This window comes from Limulus polyphemus, unplaced genomic scaffold (assembly GCF_000517525.1).
Source record: "Limulus polyphemus unplaced genomic scaffold, Limulus_polyphemus-2.1.2 Scaffold578, whole genome shotgun sequence".
NCBI classification, from domain to species: Eukaryota; Metazoa; Arthropoda; class Merostomata; order Xiphosura; family Limulidae; genus Limulus; species Limulus polyphemus.
In genome coordinates, this window is record NW_013666188.1 from 233,018 (window position 1) to 243,123 (window position 10,106).

General features: G+C 37.9%; 1 protein-coding gene across 12 annotated transcripts in view; it reads right to left on the bottom strand.

Annotated features, from left to right (window-relative positions):
- The window catches only part of LOC106459222 (serine/arginine repetitive matrix protein 4-like), a 132,965-nt gene that overhangs the window by 31,371 nt on the left and 91,488 nt on the right, over positions 1-10,106 (bottom strand). For all 12 annotated transcript variants that reach the window (XM_022385675.1, XM_022385669.1, XM_022385673.1 and 9 more), the window contains 2 exons: positions 8,605-8,888; positions 903-1,163 (listed from right to left, as the gene is read on the bottom strand). In XM_022385675.1, coding sequence (XP_022241383.1) covers positions 903-1,163; positions 8,605-8,888 — 545 coding nt within the window. The remainder of the gene's footprint in view (positions 1-902; positions 1,164-8,604; positions 8,889-10,106) is intronic.

Below are 10,106 nucleotides of genomic sequence, written 5' to 3' on the forward strand. Positions count from 1 at the left end.
TGTGTTTGTAATTCTGTACATTTTAATTAAGTTTCTGTTAGTGGTTTATCATATGTGGTTATTGTTCGGGACGAACAATATTAAGGAGGGGGCAGTGTTGCGTCAGCGAGTCACATGACCACCGTGACGCAACGTTTCTAGAACTATCATGTACTTTGGCGAATGTTCAAGTTCTTACTAGAAATAGGGTACGCTGGTATATAAAAGAGGGGAATGTAATGTGTGATGGTCAGTGAGTAATTGAACTGCAGTAACAGGGTATTGTTAAAGTTAACGTTCGTTCGTTACAGTGTTGTTTTAGCGCGAGCATTGAGATTAAGTGTATCGCAGAGTTATATTCGGAAAGAATAAACCAGTTTTATTAAGTAAAGACTTGTGTCATTAAAGTTTCGTTGGAACGAAGTTACGGAAAGTTAATTAACAAACGGAGACGTAACAATATCATAGAGTTCTTGTTACAAGATAAAAGCACAATAACAAAATAAAAAGGTAAAAAGTAACAAACTAAACTTACAAAACAACATTCATAATAATACTGTTGTTATCAATATAAGGCTATAAGAGCACACCTCTTCACACAGAGATATTCACATAATCTGTACATATAATTTTGTTATAAAATATTACCCAATTACCAAAATGGTAGAAAACACATAGGATAAAAAAGGGTTGGAAAACACACAATAAACCCAATAAAACCCTAGTGCTTTCAAAAGGTGTGCTTATACAACCTGCCTAGGTTTTATATATACATATTTAATCCAATGTCTAAAACAGTATATGAATATTTATTCTGGAGAGTTGATTAAATGACCACAATACAAATCTTTATGCAATATTTTTTATGTACTTTGTCTTTTCTTCTTTTCAAGTGGAATATACTGAATTAAAAGAGTTTTTACCTTTTCAGATTTAATTTAGATGCTGAAACAGCCTCTGACTGACTCCTGGCAACTATGTTAGGAACAGGGAAACAGATTAGAGAATGAGAGTCTTGATGTTGTTGCATTTGAGGGGTTGCAGATTTCTTTCTTGGCTTTCTTTGCTCAGTCTTATTCTTTTCTTGAAGTTTTTGTATTTTGTTATTGATGCAGCATGTTCTCTCATTTGTTCTGCTGTGATGCTTATTGTATTTCTTCTTCTTCTTGGTGAACTCCTGTACACTGAATGTCAGCAAACAGTATGATATAATTATTTTTACTGACTCACAGCAGAACAACATCTTTATAGCTTATTAATTTTATATTTCAGAAGAGAGTCACCAAAGAAATTTGAAAACCTTCACAATTCACACATTTCAATTTTTGAGTAAATATCAACAAAAATCATCAGAAAAATAATTACTACAGTTTGTGTTTTTAATGTATTGCATCAAACAATGCTCTATTGAAGTGAACTATTTTACTGAATATCAAGACTAAATTGTAGGAGAAAAAAAAACAATTATAAAGCCATCTCTCAATGACTTATTATTTACCAAGTTTGATAGTTTAGATCTAATTCAAAGTGAACTATTATTTCTTTGGATAGATTTTTTTAACTCAAAACTGAGGTCGAGTACATTACATTAAAACAATTTTGAATATGCAAGTTAGCAAGTCACACATGTGAAAACCCCAGCCGATATAAAGTTGTGGATGAACAGATGTATCAGCACTACTTTTTGAAACTCTTTGGAGAAAACCGATCACTTTTGTTCCGGGTACATAACAGTTCTTTCCAATACAAAATATTTATACATTCAGATCATAAAGATGTGTTCAGATTGGAGATATAGAACTTCTAAAATATATATATTCCTTGAAGCTAAAACATTGAAAAACAAAGGAATATAGATCAACTTGGGGGAACTAGGGCCATCCAGAAAGAGACCTGCAACAAGTCCTACCCCTGTTTTGTAGCAGGTGAGAATCAACGAACACAAATGTCATTGGCAAAAGCCATCCACAAGCCTCAGGCAACAGTATGCAACATAATGAAGATAGATTCTCATTTGGAAAAGTGACAAAATCATTCAGTCATTGCATACCTCAAGTAGTTGGTGAATGAAATGGGTATTCAATGCTATTCATAGAAAGACAAAATAGCCAAGTTGCCACATACACCACCCATGGATTTCTGTGCAACTGAACTATTTAATTATGCACTACAAAACTATAATCCTCAGACACTAGATAGACTTTGAAAAACTGCAGGAAGGAAGGTGTTTGCTATGAACACACAGCCTTATGTTGGAGACTTTTGCAATAGAAATTATGCTGCAGGGCTATTGTTAAAAGCACAGTTGTCAAAAAGAGGATGACCAGGCAGCATGGACTGTAGCAATGTGGTGAGTAGGGTTCAACAATAACAAATGTTCTCTGCAGTACTTTTGCTTTAAACAGATCAGTAACAGTGTCAGAAGACTGTTATTCTAATCTAATTTCTGATGCTATCTTTAGCTTCAGAACAAGTCTGATTAAAGTCTTATACAGATTGCTGTGTAATATGGCATGTTTACATTTATTACAGACACATGGAGTAAAAATGTTGCATTGCCACATGTTGGTGTTGCATCATCCAAAGATTTCAGGGAGTTAACATTTTATAACACTGAAAATGTATTTCCAATAGGTACTTTACCTCCTTTCACCCATATCTATTTCAACCTTCATTTGCCCTCTAGGCATTGGTAAACAGTGCACCAGTCTTTTATACCCCTATATATTTTTGCATCATTGCAGCAACATGTGCAGATCATGTGACCACCCTTCACCAATCCCATTTTGCCCTCTATACTAGTGCAGGTAGCTCCCTCTACCATTGCAGAACAGTCCTCACTTTTGAGAACTGGCATATATAAACCTGAAAACACCGGCAAAGCAATGGGGAGGAAGGGTGGGAAGTTGGTGAGTAGAGGTAAGTACCTATCAGAAATACATTTTCAGTGTTTAAAAATTTTAACTTCCAAAACAGCACTACCTCTTCTCCCCCATAGCTAGGTGGAGAGGCCGGTGAAGGCGCAAAAACAAATAATCAAGTGCAGAGTGATTGCTATGAAAAAAAGCAGATATGCCACTATTAAAATACAAGGCACCCTGTGGGATATAGCACTACTTCTGGAAAAGGTATGCCCTACACCCAGTAAAGAAGATAAGACATGTAGGGAGGAAATGAAGAGAATACGTGGCTAGGGCTAGAGGACCATATATGAATAGGCTAAGTGCAATCCACCTAAGCAGAAAACATTCAGGGGAAGTGCCTTGGGATACAAAGTATTATGCCATGTGCAGTCAGCCTGGTCAAAATCATCCAGTGGAAGCACCTTAGATTTAGAACAAGATAGCCAAGCGAGATCCACCCAGGCAAAAACATCCAGGGGAAGCCCCTTGGTATATATTGGATTATATCAAGTGCGGTCCATCTAGGCAAAAACATCCAGAGGAAGCTCCTTGCACAAGAGATTTCATACCATATTCTATGTGTAATACGCAGCCTAACAATGATAGATGGTGTGCCCGGGCAAACACATCCAGAGGAAGCACCTTGGATTGATATCAAGATAGCCAAGTGAAGTCCACCCAGGCAAAAACATCCGGTGGAAGCCCCTTCGTATACATTGGAGTATGTCAAGTGCGGTCCATCTGGGCAGAAAACATCCAGTGGAAGTGCCCTGCATAATATAAATAGTGCCATAATGTGTGTATAATAGGCAGCATAATGACAACAGCCCTTTTCTCATCGAGTGAGTACACATGGCTATGAGATTTTTTATTGTACAAAACTGACTCGTGAGGAAACTTCCATGGCCCACCACTCTACTAACTGAGAACCAGAAGTGGCAAGGACCTCCGTGCTTCACTAGAAGACAGAGGGGAGAAAGACGAGTTGGGAGGTCTGAAGGAACGACCCACCGGAGACAGTACAATGGGTGTCTGCATTTCACTATTTTGAAATGCAGAAAGACCTGGACTGTAAGAATTATGGGTCAGTAGGGATGGGCAAAAGTCCCTATCTGCTTTACTCATGTACTCCATGAGTGATGGGCCTCAGAAGATATATATATATACACACCTCCAGAAAAGCGTCCAGTGGTCTTACAGAATCACCCCATCTCCACAGTGAGCATTAGAAAGTAGAGTAAGTGCTAGTAATAAAATGATTCAGCATAACTGACCAGGCAACACCAGGGTGGGATACAGAAATGCAAAGGAAAACAACTGTGTCTGAAATGAGAAAAAAAAATGCATAAGTAAAACCAAAATGTGACACAATAACTAGAAACAGTGGACACAGACAAACCTTGATCAAATAACCAGGTAAAGAACCTGTTCACATGAGAAACTGAAGGACGGAATTCCTAGTGATTGAACCACTGGTGAAAGGTAGGCTAATGACGCTTATATATGGACAATGAGGAAGGACAAGTGTATTGGGTTAGCAAAGAAGCTACATGGGTAGTGTCTCTCTGAGAGGAGGCAATGGACTGGACAAAAGATGGAGTTTGGCAATGTCTGGATGAAACATGTCCGATCAAGGTTGCTGAAATAGAGACCTGGATGGAGGGAAGGGGTTACTGCTCCAGTAAGGGCCAAAGTAGAGGGAACCACAACTGAGCAGGCCAATATGGAGCATCTAGCAACACATGGCAAGGAGTGGTCTGTATGAGAGAAAGAACCCTGGAGAGGAGTCTGATCAGAGGGTAAGCATAGAGATGAAGCCCTCCGATTATGACTAAATGCTTCTACCTCCAGAACTGAGGGGTATGGGACAGGAAACTAAAAGGAAGTTTGGCATTTCAATGGGTTGCAAATGCATTGATATGAAGTGTACCCAGGTGAGAACACTTCCACTGAAAAACCCCTGGATGAAGGGGACATTCCATAGGAAGAACTTGGTTGAGGCATGATAGATGGTATGCAACCAGATTCATAGCACCCAGAACATGACACACCAAGAGCGTGATGTTGTAGCTGTGAGCCAGTATAACAGATCGAGTGTGAGAAAACACAGGGTCCTGGACTTGGTACCCCCTTGTTTGGAGATTAACTGTGGGAGGAAATGAGTGAGAGCCTGACAAACTGCCAACAGCTTCAAGTGGTTAATACTGTAAGCAGATTCTTCGATGGATCACCAACTCGAAATCTTCCAAGAGTTGAAGGAGAAGTTCCATTGGTCGAGAAGCGCCCAATGAAGGGAATGAGAGCATCCAGGGAGGTCTATGGCCCCAAAAGACAGAGAACCTCTCTAGCAGGAACATAAGGTGAAGACAGAGTCCAAATGACTGCTCATTCCATATCCAGGAGTTGAAGTAAAGAAAGCTGGGCCCGACTGAGATGGGAATTGAAGAGGACCCCCAAATGAATGAGGTATTGAGTGGAAGTGAGAAAGGACTTCACCACCTTGATGAGAAACCACACCTGAGCAGACTCCCAAAGAAGGAAACAGGTGTGATTGGCAGATTGGGCTCAGGAAGAGGTGAACAGGAGCCAGCAGTCCGTGCAATGATAAGTCCGAAGATCCAATGAATGAAGATGATGTGCAAAAGCACAGACAACCTGACAGAATACTTAAGGAGCCGAGGCAAGACCAAACAGTAGTGCATAGAACTGGAACACATACTTCCCCTGGATGAACCGAAGATGATGTAACTCTTGAGCCATGGGGATATGAAAGTAAGCATCTGTCATGTTGAATTTGGTCATCCAAAGATTGGGGGAAAAAACCCACATAAGAGAGAGGTAGAATGAATCCATGGTGAATCAGGGTGTGTTTAGAAAGGAATTCAGCCGGGATAGATCAATAATAGGTCTCCAATCTCCCGCCTTTTTGGGAACAACAAACAGATGGGAGTAAAAGCCTGGATGAACAGGCAAAACATGATCTACATCACCCTTGTGAAGAAGATCAAGAACTGACTTCGCTAGATGACTGGACAAGACACGATCCCAAGGAGGAGGAAAAGAAACCAGGAAAGAGGACAGGGAAGGAGGGGACTGGAATTGAATGCATAAACCCTCTGACAGAACCCGTAACACCCATGGATCCGTCATGAAGGGTTTCCAGATGGTGGAAAAGATTTCTAACCTGGCCCCCACCTGCCCATAGAAAGACATCTCATTACCAATAATGGTGAGGCCGAGAAGAATAGGAACAGGAAGAATGGGCATAAGGAATGGAACATCAAGAGTACGGAAATGGCAGGGCAAAGAAGAAGGAGCACGAGGCACTCAAATAGGCAAAGATTGAGCAGAGACAAATGAGAAGCAAGGAAAGACAAAGAATAAGAAGAATGCAATCTCACCACATTGACCCTGGATTCCAAAGACTCCAGTAGGACCCCAAAGACCATTTCGTGCAGAAATGAGGCCTGACGAAGTTCCCATAACGATGAAAGGGGGAGACGCATCCCTCCTGAGTAAATTCCACCAAAACAAAATCCAAGAGGTAAGGGACAAGGCTGAAGCCGACAACATGGCCATATTAGACCATAGGAGGGTCCAGAGATTGGCCAGGAACTAATCAGGAGACTGTTGAAGGGCCTGAGACAACAACTGTAAAAAGGAAAGAATACATAAAAGATTGGTCAATGTAATGTGAATTATAGTAAACTGGGACCTATTAAAATGAACAAAGGTATCAGGATTAGAACTCTACAAGGGAAGGAGCAGATCTAAACACTGAGAATTCAAATAGGAATTCGAGGGAGATTGGTAAGCAAAAAAGAATTGGTCCAAAAGCCGAGGGGGGATGAGGCACACACAATCCTGACTGTACTTGAGCAGCAAAACATTGAGCATGTACAAGAATGTCGGGAGAGGGAGGAAAAATAATAATCATCGGAATGAGGCTCTTCTCCCAGCAAGAAAGAAATAGAAGAATCAAGGGCTAAAAGGGAGACATGATCAATAAGGTGTAAGAAAGGCATAGTTAGCAGACTCTCCCAACTGTCAGTGTTGTGACTGGCCAAAAAAAACCGGGGGAGCAAAAACTGAGTCAAAATTGTCCTCCCCTGACGAAAAACTTACTCAGAAGCATGGTTCTAGGGAAAGGGAGAATGAGCAGAAGAAGAAGCAAAAGTGTCCAACTCCCACCAATTAATGCCTGAATCTCCTCATCCAACATCGGCAACTCACCACACTAGGGACTAGTGACATGAGTTTCGTCCATATTGGCGGGAAATTCTTCATCTGCCACAAGAAAAGTTGAATTCATAAGTTCATGTGAACATTTGAAAAAAAAATAGTAAAGGAACAACTAAATGAACAAGTAATTCCAATTAAAAGTGAAAACTACCAAGAAAACACAAAAACGGAGCAGAAATCGCTTGAAGAACAACTGAAAACACACGTCTGAATAATGTAGTGCCAATTGAGAAAGTGAAGATTGTGCTGTAATTGTAGAGGGAGCTACCTGTGCTAGTACAGAGGGTGCAATGGGATTGTTGGAGGATGGTCACATGATCAGCACATGTTGCTGCAATGACGCAAAAACTATAGGAGTATAAAAGACTGGTGCACTGTTCATAAGATTTATCAATACCTAGAGGGCAAATGATGGTTGAGATAGCTATAGGGGAGATTAGATGCGGTAGTACCATTTAGGAAGCATAACTATATTTCAAACTCCTCATCTTTCAACCAAGTATTTTATTCTGTACAGTATTGTGATGCATTTATCATAATGTAGTTGTCATTTGATCTTTCTTGCCAATTTTGTGCTGCATTTCCCCCTTTATCATCTATATAAAGACTATTACTGATACAGTATCACATTGGCCCAGCATGACCAGGTTGTTAGGGAGCTTGATTCCCAATCTGAGGGTCGCGGATTTGAATCTCTGTCCCACCAGACATGCTCGCCCTTTCAGCTCTGGGGGCATTATAAAGTGATGATCAATCCCACTATTCGTTGCTAAAAAGAGTTGGTAGTGGGTGGTGATGACTAGCTGCCTTCCCTCTAATCTTTCACTGCTAAATTAGGGATGGCTAGTGTAGATAGCCCTCATGTAGGTTTTCCCAAAATTCAAAACCAAACCAACCCAGTATCATACCAGCTGCATAAGACATTTTATAGCAGACTGTGTAAGTTAATTCTAATTGCATTTACCTCATCAAAACTTATTATAATAGTTCCATGACAATAGCTTTAGAGCAACTGAATGTAGCTTTGGAACATCCAGACTAAAGAAGGTGCTCCAAAACTACTTGTAACTTCAAATACCTGAACCTTATGTTTGAATCCTATAATTTATTATAACATATACACCCTCTAGATATGGCCATTGCTTTCCTAATTTTATACTTTTAAGTTGTTTTGTACAGAGTAGGCTGTAAATTGGGGTAATGACAAATGTGATAGATATCAAACATATTTCTCATTTCAAACATTTAACTGAATGACTGTTAAGTTTTGCTTTAAACTATTAATTTTTCTTTTTGACTAAAGGCTTTTCTACATGTGTCTAACTTTTGAAATTTTATTTGTTGTTTAGTTGTTTACACAGAAACTATGAAAATGAACACGGATATGTGAATAATTACTTGTATATAAAAATATATATTTTATGAAATTTGACTGATACAACTGCTACATATTGCACAATACAGCAACAAGGTCACTTACCACGATAATGAATTAATAAATGATGAAGACTTTCTTCTTATTTTCTTCTTGTTTTTTCTGGTTTCTTTTTCTTCAGAACTTGAACAAAAAACTTTTAGTTTTTTCTGCTTATAAAAAGTCATATCTCCCAAGTTTAATTTATCTATCTCTGAGCTAGATTGTTTAACACATTTTCTGATATGATAGTCATGTTTCCTAGCTGATTGTGAGTGTTCTTCGACACTGAAATGTGGCAAAGGTTTTGGAGAGAGAGGAACAAGTGATGAGAAGTGTTTTGAAAGTTCCTATAGAGATAAAGCACAAAGAACAAAAATGTAAGCTACTAAAAATAAAAAAATTAATATAATGTATATTTTATATTAAGCAAGAAAACAAATTTTCTATTAACATTTCCTAGGATATAAAATTTTAAAAATAAAACTGTATTTCAATTCCTTAAAAAGATGTTTGTTTATACTGAGACATTTTTCTGTGATAAACATAAACCTTAAAAGTTTAAACAGCAAGTATCTCCAGGCTGATTTCTTCAAATACTTCCTACAAGAATTATTCCAGAGCTTTAGCTAGCAAAAATCACAACATACACTGTAACATGGGAACATTAACAAACAAAAAACTATTCTACTTACATGCATATAATATTACAAAAACTGTGAAGATATTTCTATTTATGTTTGAATACACTGTTATTACATAAATAATGAGAATTTGGATCTTTCATCAAATACGAGATAGAAAAATGTTTGAAAAGCATATTATTGTTCGTTATTTTTGAAAACATTAATATAGAAATAGGTATCTTCATAAGTGCCAATAAAGAATATTGAAATAAAGTCAAATAAAAAGAGGAAAACTCATGTACTATAAATCAACATTAAAAATAGGAAAAATTTGAAGAAAGTCACCAAACAGTGAAACAACAACTTACTATAAAAATATTTTTAGGAAAGGTATATTTTATTGTTACACTTCAGCTTTAGTTTACTTTTGTTGTTGTACTTTCTACTGTAAGTTTAATATTACCCTCCACATAAAGTTATAGTTTTCCTAAACTGAAAATGTATTTCCAATAGATACTTAGTTCTTCTCACATAATAGCTTTTCTTATTCAGTGCTGCCCTCTATGTGCATAAATTTTTCACTCGCCACTAGCCTTGATACTCCCACCTACACCATGAATTTAACTCTTTCAGCACAGGCTCGGTCCCTGGGACCGACCTTGTAACCATTTTGTGCTTGTTATAGTTTTCATACTATAACTTTTAAATCAGTTAGCAAATGTTAACAAAATTTGGCAGATTATCAGTAAACATTACATTGCTTTCGTATGCAAAATATCACATTTTTTATTGAGTCTTAAGCAATGTTTTTCTCATGTCTTTTTTTTTCTTTTCACATATTGCCTATCTATCATGCAAAGTAATTTTCATTTTAATATTAAAAATACTTTTATGCATCAGAAAATTTTGATATGTCACATGCTAAATCTTTATAATGTCCAG